General features: G+C 36.2%; 2 protein-coding genes, 1 long non-coding RNA gene, 6 other non-coding genes and 1 pseudogene across 9 annotated transcripts; 5 read left to right on the top strand and 5 right to left on the bottom strand.

Moving 5' to 3' along the window:
* Positions 1 to 481: 481 nt before the first annotated feature.
* Positions 482 to 554, bottom strand: TRNAF-GAA (transfer RNA phenylalanine (anticodon GAA)). Its single transcript has one exon. It is a non-coding gene; the product is annotated as a tRNA-Phe (tRNA).
* A 428-nt stretch (positions 555 to 982) lies between these two features.
* Positions 983 to 9681, bottom strand: LOC111778131 (PX domain-containing protein EREX). Its single transcript, XM_023657796.2, has 9 exons — positions 9203 to 9681; positions 6001 to 6111; positions 5698 to 5796; positions 5448 to 5534; positions 5158 to 5266; positions 4702 to 4997; positions 3942 to 4184; positions 1712 to 1933; positions 983 to 1599 (listed from the first exon to the last, which is right to left on the bottom strand). The coding sequence occupies exons 1-9, from the start codon at positions 9464 to 9466 to the stop codon at positions 1381 to 1383; spliced, it is 1650 nt and encodes a 549-aa protein (XP_023513564.2). The 5' UTR covers positions 9467 to 9681; the 3' UTR covers positions 983 to 1380.
* A 1761-nt stretch (positions 9682 to 11442) lies between these two features.
* TRNAF-GAA (transfer RNA phenylalanine (anticodon GAA)) lies at positions 11443 to 11515 on the top strand. Its single transcript has one exon. It is a non-coding gene; the product is annotated as a tRNA-Phe (tRNA).
* A 182-nt stretch (positions 11516 to 11697) lies between these two features.
* TRNAF-GAA (transfer RNA phenylalanine (anticodon GAA)) lies at positions 11698 to 11770 on the top strand. The gene has a single exon. It is a non-coding gene; the product is annotated as a tRNA-Phe (tRNA).
* Positions 11771 to 11945: 175 nt separating this feature from the next.
* Positions 11946 to 15472, bottom strand: LOC111779014 (uncharacterized). The gene is made up of 2 exons (XR_015413194.1): positions 15337 to 15472; positions 11946 to 12352 (listed from the first exon to the last, which is right to left on the bottom strand). It is a non-coding gene; the product is annotated as an uncharacterized LOC111779014 (long non-coding RNA).
* TRNAF-GAA (transfer RNA phenylalanine (anticodon GAA)) lies at positions 11954 to 12026 on the top strand. The gene has a single exon. It is a non-coding gene; the product is annotated as a tRNA-Phe (tRNA).
* On the top strand, positions 12553 to 12625 carry TRNAF-GAA (transfer RNA phenylalanine (anticodon GAA)). Its single transcript has one exon. It is a non-coding gene; the product is annotated as a tRNA-Phe (tRNA).
* On the top strand, positions 12818 to 12890 carry TRNAF-GAA (transfer RNA phenylalanine (anticodon GAA)). Its single transcript has one exon. It is a non-coding gene; the product is annotated as a tRNA-Phe (tRNA).
* On the bottom strand, positions 13334 to 15339 carry LOC111779013 (uncharacterized; annotated as a pseudogene).
* Positions 15473 to 17183: 1711 nt separating the features above from the next.
* LOC111779004 (VQ motif-containing protein 11) lies at positions 17184 to 17880 on the bottom strand. The gene has a single exon (XM_023659031.2). It carries the CDS (start codon positions 17628 to 17630, stop codon positions 17208 to 17210), a length of 423 nt encoding a protein of 140 aa, XP_023514799.1. The 5' UTR covers positions 17631 to 17880; the 3' UTR covers positions 17184 to 17207.
* Positions 17881 to 21626: the final 3746 nt, after the last annotated feature.

The following is a 21626-nucleotide window of genomic DNA, read 5'->3' on the forward strand; positions in this document are numbered from 1 at the left end:
ACATAAAAGAAAAGCTAACTAATCCTCTAACTAATAAGAAACAATGAAACAGAAGGAGACGAAGAGAAGTGACTAAAACGGGTCAAATCGGGTCTCGGATCCTTTTGTCTGTCGGCGGCTTCTAATATGGGCCTAAAATTATGTATAGTCTTGTTGGGCCTCCACAGTTTTAAAAAGCCCAGCCCATTAACAAAAGGAATAAATAAAACGAATTTGCGGTGAGCGTGGATCGAACACGCGACCTTCAGATCTTCAGTCTTGAGCTATCCCCGCAATTTGCTTTGATGCTGTGCTGCTTAATTCTCGTGCTAACATTTTCTAGCTTTCTCCGCATTGCCTCGGATCCTTTATATTCGGTAAATGACGAACCAACCCTTTAGTTTGTCGGCTTTTAATATGGGCCTAAAATTGTAGTCCTGTCGGGCATCCACAGTTCTAAAGAGCCCAGCCCATTAACAAAAGGAATAATGGGGAAAACGTTTGCGGTGAGCGTGGATCGAACACGCGACCTTCAGATCTTCAGTCTGACGCTCTCCCAACTGAGCTATCCCCGCAACTTGTTTCAACCTTCAACTATAAAAAATTATATTTTAAAATTTCATGTTTTAATTTAGTCAATCGAATTTTTAATTTTTATACTTTTAATCTTGTTGTTAGTGAATGTTAAAAACATGTCTGTGAGTGATTTAAAAATATTTAAAATAATTTATCATATTAAAAATTTACTCTACTCACACGCTTATAATTATTCGAATCCAACGTTTATGGTATGAAAATCTCTTGTGATTATGAAAACAAATACTAAGTTAATTTTAAAAAATTAAAAACATGTTTGAAAGTAATTTTGAGCTTGACAAAAATAATTTTAACCATGTTTTAAAATGATTTTAAAGTTTTTGTGTCGAAGGTGCATTCCTTTTCCTCTTTGTTTTATGGCATACAAGTTCATCATCAACAAATTTAACATTTACTAAACGTGACGGATTAAACTAAAAATTGATATATGAATGGATCGAACCCGAACTATAACACATACTTGATCTAAATAAAATACATCACTTCATTTATACTCAACCTTCAAACAACAGTTTACTTTTTTCTTTTCAAACTCAGATTTTAAAACTCCCAAAAGAATCCCATCGTCCATTTGAGCATTTACTTCATTCTGTTTCTGTTCATGAACAAGAGAGACAAGTGGAAACAAGAGAGACAAGTGGTGATGTTCTTCAGTTGAATGTCAATCAAACTTCATCAAATGGCCAACAAATACCAAATTAAGCCACACATTCAATTCAAGCACTTGCTTTTTCGTTACCTGATCAAGAGCAAGCTCCCCTGTTCTTGTCACTACAGAAGAAGGCCCATACATACAACAATTTCTTACACTCCCAAGAGAGATTCATTTTCATCTTTCTCATGGGTCGGATTTGCATTTAGAGCACAGCGAATGACAGAGTTCACCCGTGTCCGTAATCGCGCATTTTCGACGAACATATCTGCTAGTGTGTTTCTTAATACTTTGTCAGGTGCTCCTTCACGTGCCCCATTTGGACTGGCTGATCCAGCCGTGCCATCCGCATCGTGTGCACGAAGCTTCGCCTGTGCGTATGTACCAAAACTTGGAAGTGTTAAGGATCAGGATGAACGAAGAATGAGAGAAAATAAAGGGGACAATAGAGAGAGATCCAAATCAAATGCATTTTAAAAGCACCTCTGCTAAAATAAGGCTAATGTGATTATCAGATGTCGCCAATAGATCCATAGCATCATGAGCAGTCGAAGCAGTTTCCAAGATTACTTTATCTCCTTCCTCAATGAAGAAGTCAACACTAGAGTCTTGAAGACGGTATTGAAGAATTTCACAATCATGAAGAAGCTTTTGATTAGCAATCTTGGCTTGCTCCATTCTCTGTCTTTCAGTTTGAAATACCCTCTAAACAAAACAGAAGAAAGGCTACATGCTATTAGAGAGGCAAATAAACATTGTATACACGGAGAAAAAACTTAATATCTATGTAGGAACCATCTTCTAGTGCAGCAATGTAGATCACTAAGTCCTTTTCTAAGAAAGTTTCATGTCACAATCCTCTCATTGATTGGAAAACATTTGTTATGGTATTTGTAAGCTTGATACGCATATGATTTTCCCTATTCTACATAATACTCGAAATCAAGCTTAAATGATTTCTCATTTGAAATTCCTGGAGCCGCAATAACCACAACATTAAGAAGACCACAAAAGTAGCAAGATACGTTAGACAGATGCCGAGTGGGGCATGAGAGAGGCGCCCGGAATATAAGTTAATTAAGAACATCAATCACAATTTGTCTTTCAGTTTGAAATTCTCTCTACAGAAAACAGATTAAAGACGGAGGCAATAGACATTAGAACAAAGGTAGGTGTGGTGAAGATGCTGGACCAGTATCCTTTGATCAGCTGATTTCCAGGAGAATTATCCGTGAATAGATTGAATATTTGACAGCAAAAGAATCCATTTATTGGCTCCAGGAAGGGATGAAAACACCAAAAAAACAGAAAAAAACATCGCATTGTGGCGGCCCGAAAGAGGAAAGTTACATTATGGAAGTGTTATCAGGTGAAGGGCATAGCCTATTCACATCAAGGGAGATTGAAAAAGAATCCACTGATTTTATCAAGCTTTATACACAAAGGGCACCCCAAGTTTCCTCCCTACCAACCTTGGTTGGTGTCCAATAAGTGAAGAGCAAGCTAATTATCTGGAGAAGTTTACCAAAGATGAGGTCCTCCTAGCTGTGAATTCTTTGGGATCAAGTAAGTCACCGGGTCCCGATGGTTTTACTTCTGAATTCTTCAAACACTCGTGATCACTACCAACAAGACCTTTTGGTTGTGATCGATGTTTTTTATAATTGGGGTATTATAAATGATCCCTTGAATGAAACTTATATAAGCTTGATATCAAAGAAGCTGGATTCAAAATCAGTATCTGATTATCATCCTATTAGCCTTGTTCCTTGTGCATATAAAACTATTGCATGTGTTTTGTCAAATAGATTGAAGCATGTCCTTCACACTATTGCTGAAAACAAAATGATATTGTGGAAAACAGACAAATCTTGGATGCTTCCCTAGTTACTAACGAGGTTCTTGATGACTGGAATTTGCACCATAAAAAAGTTGTCCTTAAACTAGATTTGGAGAAGGCTTTTCATAAAGTGGGTTGAGATTTTCCGGGTGCACTTCTTTTGGCTAAAGGTTTCGGTCATAGATGGAGGAAATGGATTTGTGGTTGTCCAACTAGTGTCAGCTTTTCGATCATTATCAATGGAAGGCCTAGAGGTAAGATCATTCTGACTTGAGGTATTAGACAAGGGGATCCTCATCCAGTGTCTATCATTCTTACCAGAAACCTGCATTGAAACTGTAACGACTCAAATCCACCGCTAGCAGATATTGCCCTCTTTGGGCTTTTCCTTTCGGGCTTTCCCCTCAAGGCTTTAAAACGCGTCTGCTAGGGAAAGGTTTCCACACCCTTATAAATGGTGTTTTGTTCTCCTTCCCAACCAATGTGGGACATCACAATCCACACCCCCGGGGCCCAGCGTCCTCGCTAGCACTCGTTCCTTTCTCCAATCGACGTGGGACTGCCACTAAATCCACCCCCTTTCGGGGTCCAGCGTCCTTACTAGCACACCGCCTCATGTCTACCCCCCTTCGGAGAACAATGAGAAGGCTGGCACATCGTCCGGTGTCTAGCTCTGATACCATTTGTAACAACCCAGATCCACCGCTAGCAGATATTGTCCTCTTTGGGCTTTCCCTTTCGGGCTTTCCCTCAAGGCTTTAAAACGCGTCTGCTAGGGGAAGGTTTTCATATCCTTATAAATGGTGCTTTGTTCTCCTCCCCAACGAATGTGGGACATCACATAAACCTACAAGGGGAAAAGAAGAAATTTACCTCTAATTCTGATTTCTCCTTCGTCAATTGGCTGCACTCCTGCTTCATGTCTAACTGTGTATCTCGAAGAGATTTAATTTCTTTGATAAACAACTCAACATCTGCCTTTGATTTCGTCACAAACTCTTCATATTGTTTTTGCAAGTACTCGAGCTGTTCTCTTGAAGCATCCAACTCTTGCAGTAAAAATTTGTTCTCCTCTAAAATTGACATTATTGTCGATTCCATGGGCAACTGTTCATCCTGAAAAAGTTTCAAGGCAGTCTATTAGCTCTTTGAAATCTAAATGAATGAGATCAAACAAGTAATAAAGCACACAATTGACCCCCTTCAGATTTTAATTTTACATTCATCTTCAGGCATTTCTTTTAAAGTTCTGCCATATTATTTGCATTTGGGAAAAGTTTTCCTTTTTGTTTAAGATTGCATTGCATGTTTTCTTTAGGACGTTCTTACTGGTGCTTTTTATTCAAGATCCCACGTCGGTTGGAGAGGGGAACGAAGCATTCCTTATAAAGGTGTGGAAATCTCTCCCTAACAGACGTGTTTTCAAACCGTGAGGCTGACGACGATACGTAACGGGCCAAAGTAGACAATATCTATTAGCGGTGGGTTTGTGCTGTTACAAGTCTCCAGAATGGACAGGAAACAAAAATAGAACTCCCAAAAAATTGAAGCATCGGATCTTACACATCATGAAGATACTTTAAGTACATAAAACTGAAGCACATAAACGACCCACAATCAAAATCACACATACCTTTGATGCAAGGAATCGTCTCACGGAAACGTCTTCGTTCGATCTTACAACAAGATTTTCCAGGTCTGTTCCAGCTTTATCCAATGCAAGTTTATCCATTCCCAATTCTGCATCCTCATCTCCATGTCTTAGAGTTCCAAGTTCAGGTCCCCCATAACAAATATCATCACGTGGACTGGAGGCAACAGAAGCAGCAGCAGCAATAGGCACAGTTGAGCTTGTTAGCGTAATTGGTTGGACCATGATACTATTAGAAGAAACCTCATCAGATGTCTGGTGATCAACATCACTGAAAACTGAAAAATTAAAATGCAAAAACTCAGCAGCCGGTTAATGATATACAACAATAATAGACAATAATCATCCATCGAACATGTCTAATATGTTCACTTAAATCATAAGTGATTGCTCAAGATTTTCATTTAACATGTCAACATGCATCCATATGACACCTACAAGATCTCACAGCAGCTTCCAGTTCAAGAAAACTTGCCACTGGAACACTTCTCGAAACGTCAATGTCTAACAGAATCTTTTCCATCCATTCCTCCAAGGAAGACCTCCGCTACAATGAAAATATTAATGGCATTTTAGATTATTTTCAGTTCCTTGATTTGATAAGTCATCATTATCAGGCAGAGTTGTCAATCATAAAAAATTACATCATTCCTACTTGATTAAACAGTTTTAACCTTCAGCGATAACGTAAAAAATAAAGAAAAATTGAAACACGAGACTCGACTTACTTCATCGTGAAATGTACTGTTTTTCATTCTCAAAACCATTTTTGAAGGAGCTGGAGGCAAATGTTTCTCGGGCAATGCTCTTTTGAGCTACAAAAGATAATGAAGAGCACTAATAAGTTCAAAGCATGCTTAAAGACGAATCTGCCAAATTATGAGTGAAAGAAAAATTACAGTAACGCCTAAAATTGATATAAATAGTACATAGTGAAGACAGTAACAATTTTAAGAAGCATAAGATAATGACAGTTACCTCGTAAAATAGCTCTAGAAACTCATTAAATCTTCTTGATATTCCTCTTGTAGAGGTGATACCTTGTGGGGATTGCAGTCCAACTTGAACCGTGTAAAACTGTAAATTTTGAATGTTGAGCAGGAGAAAGAAAACATAAAGCTTTTTTAAAATATTGAGCACTACAGCCATGTTAAAAACAAATAAGAATCCAGCCAAGAATATAAGCAGTCTATAACAACCTTATAATAACAAGAATACTGCAGATCAAAGTTGAATAGAATAGGAAGATCATAATTTAACAACAGAAAACAAGGAAACTACCACCACAGGAACTGAACCATTTGATTTGGGAATTGTCGTCCAAGAAGGAATCGTGACACAATAACTCCATCCAGTAGGTGGATCATGAGGCCACAGCGTGCCCTGTCCATCCTTTTTTTAACAAGGAAACAATGAACTTTTCAATAATACAATACAAAGTATAAAATAAGTAAATACGGCTGAGAATGAAGTAGCTCAGCTCAGAATAACCCATTCCAATTAGTAAATATAAAAGGACAATAAAAGCAAAAGTAATTTGATAGAGAGTGCTTGCAAGGGCCCAACATAAATGCCAATCTCTACTACTATGATTAGAAACTCTCTGGTCTATTTCAACCAAAAGTAGTTCATACCATCATAGAACAAAATAAAGGAATGCTACCATTTCAAAACTGCAATAAAATTTTCTATTCTGGCAGAACTGCATGTGAAAGAGGGAGAAGAAAAACAGCGATAGATAGAGCAAGATACTCCATTGAGGCATGTGGTTGGTTGTAACATCCGGAGTTTTAAGAAATAAATAAAAGAATTTTTCAAAAAACATGGAAGGAAAGTAGAAAGGCATGCACGCGAGTTGGAAAGATGACCATACGGTCAACGGTTAGTTTCTCGACCTCTTAACAAATTTGAAGCTTCTTGGTTTCCAAGTTTCAATCAATCTTCACCAGTTTTATTTTCACTTAAGTTAGGGCATATTTGAAAAATTTTAGGGAATTTGAAATTCTTGAATTCTTGAACTGAGCCAGAAAGTCGACAACCATGTAAGTAACCATTTGAATTTTTAAGCAAGAAATACTTGTAGGAACCGACTAGGGCTAGGGCCTATGAACTACAGCATGTTTTAAGGAAGCATGAGAAATGGATTAGCTAAGCCCTAAAGTATGATTTAATGACAATTGAGCTCGAGCGCATGTTTTAGGACTTCCACTATGCAAAATTTGACTCTAATTGATTTGAATGTTTCGTTACGACTACGATATGCTATGATTTACCGTACTTTGCTCCATTAGCAGTATGATGTGTAGATATTTATGATTTATGATTTAATGCCAATTATGCCACAAGAAGCATGTTAGGAGGTTAGAATATCTATGTATGGACTAGATGCTATGTAATCTAGAGGATGTGTATGACCTGTTAGTGAGTCTTAACCTATGTTTTACCTTTCCTTGGTCCTTGAGCCACCTTTAGGGTCCATTATGATGACATGGGTCGACTAGGTCTATGTAGGAATGGTTGGAGCGAAACCCCTAATCGTGAACTCACCTTGACTGGTGAGGGTCTACTTAGCGTATAGGAACGCAATGTCACCCACTTAGAACTGTGGCACATTAGAGGGTATTATTGAGGGAGCTCCGGTTGTGCCTAGTAAGGAGTCGGCCTTGCACTATTCTAGCCTGGAATGACGTAAGAATAAGAAGCATTATCAAGTGTCATTAGGGGAGATTCCGACTACTGCTTAGATACTACAGCAGGAGTTTTGGTTGTGCCTAGTGGGGAGCCGACCTTGCATTGTTCTAGCCTGGAATGGCATAGGAATAGGGAGCATTGTAAGGTGTCATTAGGGGAGCTTCTGGCTAGTCCTGAGTAGTAAGCACGTATGGAGTTATAGGTAGGTTGAGAGGTCACCTATCACGAGCAACGACTCCTCCATACCCATTAGATCACCTTCGTGCCCAAGACATACGAGGGCAGCCTGACTTATGCAGAGGAAGCACGATGACTTGATGGACCTTGGAAAGTAGGAAACTAGCGGATAAGTGCACCCTAAAACCCGAATACACAATAATGGCTGACTTACTCCCTTGGAATAAAAGTAAATAGGGTATGTGAACTTTATGAACCTAAGAGGGCTAGAAACGAACCCGAGCCAAGGAATTGACCAATTATAGGGCTCTGACTAAGCACATAGCTTAAGGAACTGTGCAACTACTGGGAAGGCCTTTAGGTCGAGTCGTCTTTTTTCTTCATTATTTTAATGTCGTTTCTTGATTAAATTGTTTTGATGTGATTTCGTGAACGTGATTTTGTATCTTTAAATGCTTTTACATCAAATTTTACTGTTGTGTTTGAATTTTGAAATCCTTGCGTCCCCCACTTTACAATTTTGAAAAAAACGTACCGCTCTTTTTACCATTGAGTCCACGTGGCAATCCCTGATTCAAAGACTCGAAAAGCAGGTCATTACATTGGTTAAATTCCCATAATGTCAAACCAACGTCATCTTCCATGGTTAAAACTACTTCTTACGTCTCTAAAAAGGTACAAAATAACAGAAAATCAAAAGAATTGACCCAAAAACCCGTAAGAGGGCATAACAAACAACACTCAATGCCCTGACTATAACAAGCCATCGACAATTAATCATTTTTTGGAAGTTTCCACAGCACAAACCCCAAATCATATCATAAGACATATGAAAGCAGATCAGTATCGATCAACATCCTAATAACAACATGCTAGCTTGCAAGCAGCAGGGTGGTTGAGTGTTAGAGGTATTTTGCAAGAAACCCAGTATGTAATTCATGAACAACTAAATAAATGCCTTATCCTTTCTTATGCACTTTTTTTTCATTTTGAAAATAAATCAAGCTATCATTGAGAAGAATGAAAGAAAGAACATGGGCATATATAGAACAAATCCACAAAAGGAGTTCCACAACTACCTACAAGAAGGAACTTCCGTCCAAAAGAGTTGAACAAAACTGACCATTACAAAAGCTCGCATGGTCAAACGCCCATAAAGAAGCATTAAATGCATGCCACAAGATTATGCTCTTATCCCGAAATGAAGAGTTCACAAGTACCTCCTCAATTGTAGAACATCACCTTTATTAGGGGCTAAACGAGGCCCAAAAGCACTCAAGCACTAACTCTAGAGGGAACGAGCGAACTGACAATGATCAATGTCCTCCTATCACTTCATCCGCAGTATTATACATAGCCTAATGAAACGATAGTCAGCTCTAATCATATTCAAATTGCCACCGACCTAATCGCAACCAAAAGGTGAAATGTAATGGGGATACTAAATGCAACTAACAACTTCACCCAACTTACAAATTGAACATGGTCATGAAAGGAAAAACCAAATGGAAAAAGGACGGCCATTCAGGACAAAACTCATAATTCAGAATTCCAAAACTATGACAAGAACACGCAACGCCCAAAATAATGAAAAGAACAATAAAAGATCCGATACCCATTTCTGAGGAGGGGGGCTCCAGTCCATTCCCAATGGAAGAGGCGACGAACCGTCATGCCGGCGATTGGGGGGGCAGCCGGTGGGCATTTCTTCCTTATTTCTTGCAGTCCAGCTAGGACGGTAAACGTCGTCGTCTTCATCGAGGAAGACATTTGAAGAAATAGCGGACGAAGCGCGAAGGCGAGAGAATGACTGGCCGTACGATTCGGAGTGGCCAAAATTAAAATCCAACGGAGACAGGTCATGAGCATAGAAATTCATTTCTAATCAATTTTGTTGTTACCGAATTGCTCGGCAGCCGAAGCAAATCTAGAAATTTGAGATTCCGGCGAAAATGGTCGCCGGAGAGCCGTATTCGCGCCAGTTTTTCACGAAACAGGAGGTTGGCTCTGGAATCGTTCCCAGAGTCGATACGGCTTTGCTGCCTTTGTCGTGGTTTTTGGGCCGTTTTCGAAGCTTCTGCGGGTTGGACTCGCTTCCAACGGCGTGATATATTTCAAAATTAGTTAATAACAAGATTAAATATTACTTTTATTCATATTCAATGATTTAGTTTTTTAATTATCTAATTATTAATAATTTAGTTTTCTATTCATTTAGGCTTTATATCGACACTTCTTTCCTATAATATTTTTAAATTATTACAAATTTTAAACTAAGTTGTTAAATATTTAAATTTATATATTAAATTGTTAACCAATTTAATTTAAGAAGGTTTGATTAATCCACCCAGCTAAATAGTTTGAAAGTTATGTTATTTATAATAAAATAAATTATATTGATATGGAAATAGTAATAAATAGAAATAACAATAAATAGAAATATATCCATGGTAATAAGGCAAATATTAGATATTTGCCTTATAATAAAATATCAAATATAATATATATGTTAAACTATAATTTATTACTAACTATTCTTAACACAATTTAAATATTTAAGGATTAAATAATTTTTTTAAAAAAGGAAAAAAAATTAAATTACAAATTTGATATTTATGGTTTTGATAAACTAAGTTGCTAAGACTAACGCGGTAGGGACGGGAGAGTGATAGACTCAAGATTTGAAAGCATGTGTTTGATTTGGGTTCATAGCACTAATGATAAATGATTCATATTTCAAAGAATCTCTAAAATTAACGATGTTTAGGAGGGGTGAGAAAACTTAATTACCAGAATGTTGATCCACATTAAACATTCATAATCGGATGAATTCAAAAATAGTTTATTTGGGAGAACATTAGATTGAAGATCTGAAAGTTTTTGATCTGCGTTCATAGCATATCAAAATTTCTAATGTTAACTCTTTTATGCAAAAGAGAGTTACAACTGTACCTACAAACATGGTGATGAGAGTTGTAGACTTTTGGTACCAAATGACATGACAACTTAAAATATACACATCACCTTAATGAAATTTTGAAAACAAATGTGTTTATATGGATTCTCCTCCGCTCGGAGTTTCTTTGTATTTGGAAATGTTGAAAAATGTTAAGTATGATTATTACCTTTTCTATTTTCAACTAAAAATTGCGAGGATAGCCTTAGAACAACATCAGACTGAAGATTTAAAGGTCACGTATTTGATTCATGTTCACTGCACATGAAACTCTCCTGATGCATAATTCATGATATTATCTTCTCAAAGAATTTCTACACCCATTGACACACTACATGCCAGAATTTTCATTTTAACTCATTTCTCCTAAAGAGAGAGTAATAGCCTTTTGTTGTACCCATCAAGGTCACATACATAGTTTATGGTTCAACGTTGTGAAGAATCTCTATACCCATTAACACACTTCATATTAAAATTTTCATGTCAACACATTTATACAAAAATGAGATATAGCCTATAAAAAGATCACCATGATAAAACTCCTGATTCAAACGTGTTTCTCAGCAACACGATGATCCAAGACTACTTATGATAGAGTTTCATTCCAACGAATCTTAAGCTAGCTCGTTGCACTTTCAATTTGATATCACAAGTTGTGGGGATAGCTTAGTTGGGAGAACATTAGATTGAAGATCTAAAAGTCATGTGTTTGATCCATGTTCACTGCACATGTATACTCTCTTTACTCATGATTCATCTTCAAAAGAGAGTTAGAGTCCTTTGTTGTACCCATACATAACTTATGGTTCATCTTTTTCAAGTATATCCCTAAACTCAATAACACACATCATATTAGAATTTCCACGTCAACTCATTTCTACACAAGAGAGTTACCAGTTGCGGGGATAGCTCAGTTGGGAGAGCGTCAGACTGAAGATCTGAAGGTCACATGTTCGATTCACGTTCACCGCACATGTGTTGTACACAATTTGTAATCATGAACCATATGCAAAAGAGTGTTAAAGTTTTTTTGTTGTTGTACCTGCAAAGGTCGCATACATAACATCTTTTTCAACTATATCCCTAAACTCATTAACACACATCATATTAGAATTTCCACGTCAACTAATTTCTACACAAGAGAGTTACCAGATGCGGGGATAGCTCAGTTGGGAGAGCGTCAGACTGAAGATCTGAAGGTCACGTGTTCGATCCACGTTCACTGCACATGTGTTGTACACAATTTGTAATCATGAACCATATGCAAAAGAGTGTTAAAGTTTTTTTTGTTGTTGTACCTGCAAAGGTCGCATACATAACATCTTTTTCAACTATATCCCTAAACTCATTAACACACATCATATTAGAATTTCCACGTCAACTCATTTCTACACAAGAGAGTTACCAGATGCGTGGATAGCTCAGTTGGGAGAGCGTCAGACTGAAGATCTGAAGGTCACGTGTTCGATCCACGTTCACCGCACATGTGTTGTACACAATTTGTAATCATGAACCATATGCAAAAGAGTGTTAAAGTTTTTTTGTTGTTGTATCTGCAAAGGTCGCATACATAACATCTTTTTCAACTATATCCCTAAACTCATTAACACACATCATATTAGAATTTCCACGTCAACTCATTTCTACACAAGAGAGTTACCAGTTGCAGGGATAGCTCAGTTTGGAGAGCGTCAGACTGAAGATCTGAAGGTCACGTGTTCGATTCACGTTCACCGCACTGTGTTGTATACACTTCGTATTCATGAACCATATGCAAAAGAGTGTTAGTCTTTTTTTTTGTTGTTGTACCTTATCGATCACCGCACTGTGTTGTATACACTTCGTATTCATGAACCATATGCAAAAGAGTGTTAGTCTTTTTTTTTTGTTGTTGTACCTGCAAAGGTCGCATACATAACATCTTTTTCAACTATATCCCTAAACTCATTAACACACATCATATTAGAATTTTCACGTCAACTCATTTCTACACAAGAGAGTTACCAGTTGCGGGGATAGCTCAGTTGGGAGAGCGTCAGACTGAAGATCTGAAGGTCACGTGTTTGATCCACGTTCACCGCACATGTCTATACACTCTATATTCATGAACCATCAACAAAAGAGAGTTATAAGGTCTTTTGTTGTGTAGTACCTGCAAAGGTCACATACATAACTTATGGTTCATCTTTTTCATGTATATCCCTAAACCCAATTAATACACATCATATTAGAATTTCCACGTCAACTCATTTCTACACAAGAGAGTTACTAGATGCGGGGATAGCTCAGTTGGGAGAGCGTCAGACTGAAGATCTGAAGGTCACGTGTTCGATCCACGTTCACCGCACATGTTGTATACACACTCATATTCATAAACTATCTACAAAAGAGAGTTAAAGTCTTTTGTTGTACCCGCAAAAGGGTCACATACATAACTTATGGTTCCCCTCTGTTTTAAGTATCTCTAAACCCATTAACACACATCATATTAGTATTCACCTGATATCTCAAAAGTGTTCCTTGACATAGTAAAGGATAAAGAGAATTCAGTCTTTCAACACAGTGAGATGTGCAGGGATTGTCACAATATGGCAAAGTTGGTCTCAAAGTTGTATGACAGAGGAGTAACTGTTAGGGACAGAACCATATTCCACCATTTCACATATGGTTTATGTTTATGTAAAGAATACTATTGATGGCCTTCATTTCTTAAATCAATAACCTCCCTTCTCCCTTTCTAATCTCTTTCTGGTTGTTTACAGGCTCTAAATTCTTGATTCCACGAGGAAATAATATAAGAATTTGTATATGTTCAAAGAAAAACACAAATATTTCCGCCTGATTACAGAAACTTTAAGATGTATTAATTCGGTACTAACATAGATCGTCAAATGACCAGTACACTTCGGCCAAATTCCATTTGACATTTGCTCTTGAAATCATAGGCTGCATGAGAAGGCCATCTAAATTCAACATGCTCCAGGGTCAAGAAAGGGAAGTCGGCAATGTAGACTGATTGCTTTATCAGTCTGTCAGAGATCCAGGAATGAAGAACTGAAATAATACTGTCAAGCAGGCGCCCTGAGGAGTAATGCCATAGAAAGTGCAATTTGGCTTGGCCAGGTAATAATGAAGGCTCTTGGCAAAGTGCCTCACTCTCACCTGTACAGATTGAACGTCTCTCCGCAATACTGCCCTGGTCGATCTAGTCTGAGCACTTAGATTTTGATCTTTAGCTGGAGCATTTGCTAGTTCCCCTATGACGAATAGTTTCCGATACTCAGCACAAGGAGTGATCAATGTTGTGGAAATCTGCATGTGCAAATCTCCATACTTGCTTATGGTGACATTCAGAAAATCCCCAACATTCCTCATTCAATTCACAAAGTTGTACAACTGCTTAAGATTAGGAACCTGCACAAGCTTCCGAGGCGAATCCTGTGCCATATCTAGAGAAGTTCAAAGTTCAATAGCTTGATCTCTTGACATGGGCTTTAAGATTGGTACATCCAGAATTTCGGAAGACTTTTAACGTTTAATCTCAAATGTAAGGAAAGGGATTGGTTGGGCGCAATTCAGAGGAAACTTCTTCACTAACATAATTTGAAGGCGATTTGCTGCTGGACCATTACCAAACTCAGAACAAATGCTAACACTACTACGAACGGCACGGTGGAGAAGGGAAATGTCTACGGTGTAAACACTGTTGGATGATGGAAGTCCCACATCGACTAATTTAGGGAATGATCATGGGTTTATAAGTGAGGAATACTAACTCCATTCGTATGAGGCCTTTTGGGGAAACCCAAAGCAAAGCCATGAGAGCTTATGCTCAAAGTGGACAATATCATACCATTGTGGAGAGTCGTGTTCGTCTAACATGGTATCAGAGCCATGCCCTAAACTTAGTCGTGCCAATAGATTGATAAATCCTCAAATCCTCAAATATCGAACAAAGAACTCCTAAAGAAAAGGAGCCAAGCCCCTCCTCGAAGGCAGTCAAAAATGACTAAGACTCCAAAGGAGTCGAGCCTCGATTAAGGGGAGGCGCACTTTGTTCGAGGGGAGGTGTTGGATGATGGAAGTCCCACATCGACTAATTTAGGGAATGATCATGGGTTTATAAGTGAGGAATACTAACTCCATTCGTATGAGGCCTTTTGGGGAAACCCAAAGCAAAGCCATGAGAGCTTATGCTCAAAGTGGACAATATCATACCATTGTGGAGAGTCGTGTTCGTCTAACAAACACAATTCGATCATCATTCTTGCTGGAGATTCTGAGGTCATCAAACAGAGATTCTTTACGAAACTGAGCAATTGATTGATTTCCACCGCCACTAAGAAGATGACATAATCTCTGGTCAAATAGAGATTGCATATCTTGCACATCTTGTCTAGGGCTAGTAGAAACCTCTTCTCCAGGAGATTTACCACATAATCCGTAAGATATGCCTTAAACTTCATTACTCAATCTACTACTACGTCTTTCTAACCTAACTGGAAAAATTAACGCAAGCGATATGATTCCAGAAAAGAGAATGGAAACTTCTTAAGCTTAGAAAAAGATCAACCAAATACTATTTCCCTAAAATTTAAATATAGATATGAACATAACTACGAGAACGGAATGATAAACACATATGGGAGATAAAACATAGGATAATCGAAGTCTATCGGTTCAAAACGCACCATGGATCAGAAAGTGATCGATTAGCATCGTGTTTCGTTTCAGTAGATTAGTTTCTTGGAAACCAGACATGAAGTTTAAGAGCGGGAGAGAAGAGAACGTACCTTGAAGCAGAAGCTATGGCGCTCGGTAACTTCTCTGGTAATGGAATCCAGACGCGAGCTTGACGAGAAGGAGCATTGCAAAATTCGCGCCAAAGCCACTGACAATGCGGGTTTTCTCTTTTGCTTGGCGCTTGTTCTCTTTTCACTCTTTCATAAAAAGTTAAATTATAATAATTAGGCTAATATTTTTATCTTGTAATTTTTATTTTATTCCACGTTAGTGTATATATATGTTTTAAATATTGAATTTTAATCTACATAATCTCAATAAATCTTAAAATTAATTAAATAATAATTTTCCTACAGTTAAAAATCCAATATTTATAAAAATAACAAATAAAAACTAATTAATTATACTTTAATATTTTATTTTAAAAATATCATTAAACTTTCAAAAGAAATTAAAAATATTGTTTAAGTTTCGAAACTATTTCAAAAACACCTTAAACTCTTTAAAAATTTCAAAAACATTTTTAAATTCTTTTTCAAAAGTAACGTTAATACTCTTAAATTTTTAGAAAAAATAAGTTTATAGATGATATATAAAGTGTAGATAAATGGTTTATGTCTATATATTGACGGTAAAAACTTTTTTGAACTTTTGTACGAAGATTAAAGGTTCTAATGCTACTTTCAAACCATTCTAAATATTTGTTAGATAGTAAAGAATTTTATTATTATTATTATTTAATTTCGAGACATTTTTGGAGACAGAGTAGAAAGATTTTTTTTTTTTTTTTTTAATTTAGCATTTAAAATTAAAAAAAATAAATGATTAATTAAGATTTATTGAAAGGATACGTAATCTAAGGTTAGAATCTTTATACTCATTAACGTACTTCATATCAAAAAATTTATGCTAACACATTTATAAAAGAGAGTTATAACCTGTTGGTGTACCCATAGGCATAGTGACGTAAAATATGCACATCGCCTTGATGAAATTCTTGAATTAAATGTGTTTATCGGCAACACCATTGTCATATTCTACTCACGATAGAGTTTCCAAATAATCTTAGGGTTAGTCATTACACTTTTCATTTAAAATTACAAGTGGTGGAGAGAGCAAAGTTGGGAGAGCGTCAAACTGAAGATCTGAAGGTCACGTGTTTGATCCATGTTCATCGAACACTCTCTTCAGAAGATCTGAACAGACAATTCAATCACAGTTGCCGAAGGCATTTGTCTTGTGTGGTCATGCCACAATGCTCTGATACCATTTGTTGTGTCGCAATATCACAACCTTCAATGTTTTGTGATACCACTTTTTGTGTCGTAATACTACAACCTTTAATGTTTTGATACCACTGGTTGTACCCAAATATCACAATGAAAAAAACTATGATACCAAATCGATCGCACTCACATACCCATAAAAACAGAAATTAAACAAAGAGACACAAAGAACTCACATACCCACAAAAACATAAATTAAACAAAGAGACACAAAGATTTATGTGATTCGTAGATACAAAATGACAACAACTCCACATCTCAAGTGTGTATCTCTCACGCTGCTACATAGTCTCTCAACAAAATTCCTCCAGGCAAATACAAAATGACAACAACTCCACATCTCACCCATTTGTCACTAGACAAATACAACATGACAATGACTTCACATCTCATAACCATGTTAGACAAGTCCATCTCACAACAATGCTAGACAAGTCTGCATAGCCATAGTCATTAATCAAATAAATTAGAATACGAACCCAAATGGCTATGAACTAAATGAAAGTTAATAACCAAAATAATTGAGAATCCTAACGTTATCTTGCTCTCTTTTTTTTTTTTTTTTTTTTTTTGATAAAGTAATTTAATTCATGTAATTTAAGAGAGAGAGAGGCAAAATAATTATAAGTATAAAATTAAGAAGAAACAGAATGGTTTCTGAAATTACAGTCCCTAGGAGAAGAAAGAGGAAACAGGGGCAAAAGCCGAGGCGGCTGGGATCCTCCGGGAGGGCTAATCGGACTTGGGTGCAAATAAAACCCTTTTCCGGCGATCGCCTTCTCTTCCTCTTCACAAGGATTCCCACGTGCTACAAAATCCAAAGTCGACACCGGCGATACCATTTCGATTCCAATTCCGATCCCTGTCAAACCATCGCCGCCGTTCAGCTCCAGCTCCAGCTTCTTGCTACTCCGCCGCCGCTCCTGTAGACGAAACGACGGTGATGGGGCGTTAGGTGCTCCGGTTAGCTTCTGAACTATTGCTCGGAATGATGATGGGTCGGCTTCGACGAAGGTCGTGGTGGAGGAATGCACGGTGGTGGCGGCGGCGGCGGCCATTATTGGAGGAAGAGATTTTGGAAAACAGAGTGAATGGAGAAGGGAAGAAGGAGAGTGGGGGGGTTTTATTGGGTAGTGGGAATTTTCAAAGGTTGAAAAAGTATTGCTTTTTAGAGTGTCGTTGACTCATTGATTGATGGAATGGGAATGATCTTGTAATGAAGCTTCTTCAATCAAATGAAAAAAAGGAAAAAAAAAAGCAGAGGAAAAAGAAAAAGGTTCCTTACAAAGTCAATCAGCTAATTAAGTTATTGTGTTGGTGGATAACATTTGGTTCGGTTCTTTGACATTCTTGCAACTTGCCGATAATCCATCAATAATTAACACGTTAAAATATTGAAATCTCTCCACTTGACGTGTTATTGAGCTAAAAAAAAAGGTTAAAATATTCAAATCTCTCAATTTGGTAGACATTGTGCCATGCCAAGCTCTGATTCCATTGATAAAGGCTCAAGCCCACTGCTAACCCGATATTGTCTTCTTTGGGCTTTCTCTTTCGAGTTTTCCTCAAGGCTTTAAAACGTGTCTCAAACTCTTATAAAGGGTATTTCGTTCTCCTCCCCTACCAATGTGGGACTCTCACAGACACAATGAATGAACAAGTAGAAAGTAGCATTGAAAATTGAGGTTCTGGAGTGGACTCTTTGTCTCAATGAAATGGATTGGTGATGAAAGGGTCAACTTGGAGCACGGAAATTCCAAACAACATACACAAGTCAACCGTGCATTATCATTACTTTATAAAGAGTCTAGAAAGAAAAAGTAAAAATTATAGACGTAACCTTAAGTGTAAATACCTCGTCCTCTCGATATATTTTTTTATTTCTCATTTTGAGTTTGATACCACAACAACGAAACTGGAGCTGAGTTGAAATTTAGGTATGAATTATTAACTTTCTTCTGAAGTCTACTCTCCCGTGTACGTTTTATTTACACGAACACTAAAAAAAACACATTATAGCGTAAAAGCAAAAAGAGTATTCTCAATTTCAATCAAAACGCTTTTGTTTTGAGTAAGATTGGTAGAGTCCTTCAAATTCCCATTTCCTTTTTCTTTATGGTTGCGTGAAGAGAATGATAAGGTATTAAAAATTAGAGTTTAATAAATAAATAAATAACATTTAATAAGTTTAATCCTAACCATTTAATTTTGTGTAATAAATTTTGTACTTTTTTTTAAAAAAATAGAATTCAAATTCAATTTGATGTCTAACCATTTTAATTAATTTAAAAAGACATTAAATACGTGGGAAATAATTTAAATAAAAAATTTGAAAAAGAATAAAAAAAATAAAATGGTGATATTACAATAATACCCATTAAAAAAAAAAGGGGCAGTACCTGAATATGGAGTGACCCTGACCCACGAAAGGAACATCTGCCCAAACGATGCCTTATCTTCTAGATCGGGTATCTTAATCGGATGGCTGAGGATTGAGGATGGCCCACCAGGGTTTTCTTTTTGTATTATTTTTAAGGAAAAAAGAAAAAGAAAAAAACAAAAGGACCGATTTGGACCGTGAAAAAGTCAAAAAGTGGTGGCTTCGGGTCCTGGTGGCTGGTGCGGTGTGGTTGGATGCCTTTTCAAAGGAAGGTGGCTCGAAGAACCCCAAAACCAACCACAAAAGATAATGGCTAAGTGGACCATGTTTAACTATTAATGATGTCCGATAAATCTCATTTGACTTTCTCGTACTTCAATTTATTTATTAAAAAAATGAAGTGATCTGTAAGATAGACAAAACTACACGCCACCGACACACCACTGATTTTATACTTGTCGCAAATTTAAATATTCAATAAAATAAATTCACGAGTTTTCTACCGAAATAAAAATTATTAATGAATGAAAAATATTTCTTTTGTTTACCAACGACACAATCTCACTTGACTTGAAGTGATCTGCAAAATAGACAAAACTGCACGCTACTAACACACCGTCGATGTAGTACTTGTCGCAAATTTACATTTTTCTACGTAAATAAAAAATATTTATTCTGTTTATTAACGACACAATCTTCATTTATGTTTTGGGAGAAGAAATGTTCAGGACGACCAACCACCATTTACTTTATTATTTTTGTTATTGATGTTGGACAAATCTCACTTGACTTTCACGCGCGTAAATTTATTTGTTGAAAAAGGATGTAATCTTTAAAATAGATAAAATTGCACGCTACCGATCTAGTACATACAAATTTAAAATTATTAATGTAATTTTAAACAATATGTAATTGAGGCAAGTTACATTAGGAGAAGATGACATTAAAATAGATGTATTTTTAATTGGTAGTAGTAAAATAAATAAATAATATTTAATTTTTAAACTATAAAATTTATAATTAACTCTTTTTAACTCAACCACCCTATTAATTATTTACAATTATAAATTTGTAAAATTTTATTAAAATCATTTATTGAGAATATTTGTTAATAGTGATTGCTAAATAAACACAAAGACCTAAAATTGAGGCATATTGTTTATAATATACCGGTTAATAAATGAAAATTAAATCATAATTTTGATTGGCTGAAATTATTTAATAATTTCACTCAATAAAAATTAATTAATTAATAACAATTAGTTATTTTAATTAAATTATTAAAATTAATTAAAGTAACTAAAGAAAAAGCAAAAATATTATTTATTACAAAAATATTATTAAAATTAATTAGTTAATTTAATATGTTATTCTATCTTAATTTCCAACTAATTATAAACTGAAAAGTAACTTTATAAATGATTCAATAAACCTATCGTTTTGAGACTTAAGCTATTCAGAGAGTTTGGAACATAAATTTCAGGAGATGTAATTTACTTCTTTCCAAATGGGAGCAGCCTAAACTGTGAAAACGGGGTTGTGGGAGAGCAATACAAGCGTCGTGCTACTAGGTGAAGCGGTGGGCGGTGGAGTGCTGCACCCTAGATGGCGAGAGTCTAGTAGTCGAAAGCATCACTAGCTTACACTCTGACCCGAGTAGCATGGGACACGTGGAATTCCGTGTGAATCAGCAAGGACCACTTTGCAAGGCTAAGTACTCCTCGGTGACCGATAGTGAAGTAGTACCGTGAGGGAAGGGTGAAAAGAACCCCCATCGGGGAGTGAAATATAATATGAAACCGTAAGCTTCCAAGCAGTAGGAGAAGACTAGGACTCTGACCGCATGTCTGTTGAAGAATGAGTTGGCGACTCATAGGATATAAAGTAAAAAGATGAGTAGTTTTCTTAATTATTGTTTTAGGGTTTGAACAACGAGGTCCAACACTCTCACAGGTCTAAAAAAGACTTAGGTTAAAATTGTACCGTAAACGAATTGTTTATTAGAGTCAATATACAATGTAATTATAAATAATTCTCTATCGAGGTCATTCAACTTTCATTCCTCTAGCTCATTTTGTTTAGTGTTTTATAATATAACACGACTGATTCATTCACTCTTGTTTAGGAATGGTTAAATAATCTTTAGTTCGTTGAAAATTTTCCCATCAACGTACATAAATGATTATAATGACTATCAAAATGAGAAAATGTTGGATGCACATAATTTTTCGAGGTCAACGTTTTTGTTGGTTAGCTACTCGAAAAAAATAAAGAAAAGAGAGATTGTTTAATGACTAAGAATTTGAATGAGCAAATATTAGAGGGTAACCCGATACAAAACTGAGGTAGGTTACTACAACAAATATTGGATTAGATAGCTTCCGAAAAATGCTATCATAGACCTTTTATAGCATTTTTCGTACGTCGTGACAACCCATGTTATTAAAAGTCTGGAACTTTTTATAGCGTTTTTGTATAGTTATAATAAATGATATAATATAGTACCTAAATATAGCTTATATGCAATGCTATGAAAACATTTTATAGCATTTTTGTTAAAGTTATAAATATGTAAACATAACTAAAATATTATACCATCGTTCATTTTTAATAAACTATATTTATACTATATTTTATGCTATCATTCATTTTTAATAAGTTATATTTATACTTT

The sequence above is a fragment of the Cucurbita pepo genome, chromosome 17 (assembly GCF_057944985.1).
Source record: "Cucurbita pepo subsp. pepo isolate OVF chromosome 17, ASM5794498v1, whole genome shotgun sequence".
NCBI lineage: Eukaryota > Viridiplantae > Streptophyta > Magnoliopsida > Cucurbitales > Cucurbitaceae > Cucurbita > Cucurbita pepo.

Bases quoted from the DNA above. Each gene is read 5' to 3' on its own strand.
- LOC111778131 (XM_023657796.2), bottom strand. From the start codon at position 9,466: ATGAATTTCTATGCTCATGACCTGTCTCCGTTGGATTTTAATTTTGGC. The intron at 5,535-5,697 runs GTAACTGTCATT...TATCTTTTGTAG, and splicing joins TTCTAGAGCTATTTTACGAG to CTCAAAAGAGCATTGCCCGA. The intron at 1,934-3,941 runs GTAAATTTCTTC...TGTTTTGTTTAG, and splicing joins AGGAGAAATCAGAATTAGAG to AGGGTATTTCAAACTGAAAG.
- LOC111779004 (XM_023659031.2), bottom strand. From the start codon at position 17,630: ATGGCCGCCGCCGCCGCCACCACCGTGCATTCCTCCACCACGACCTTC.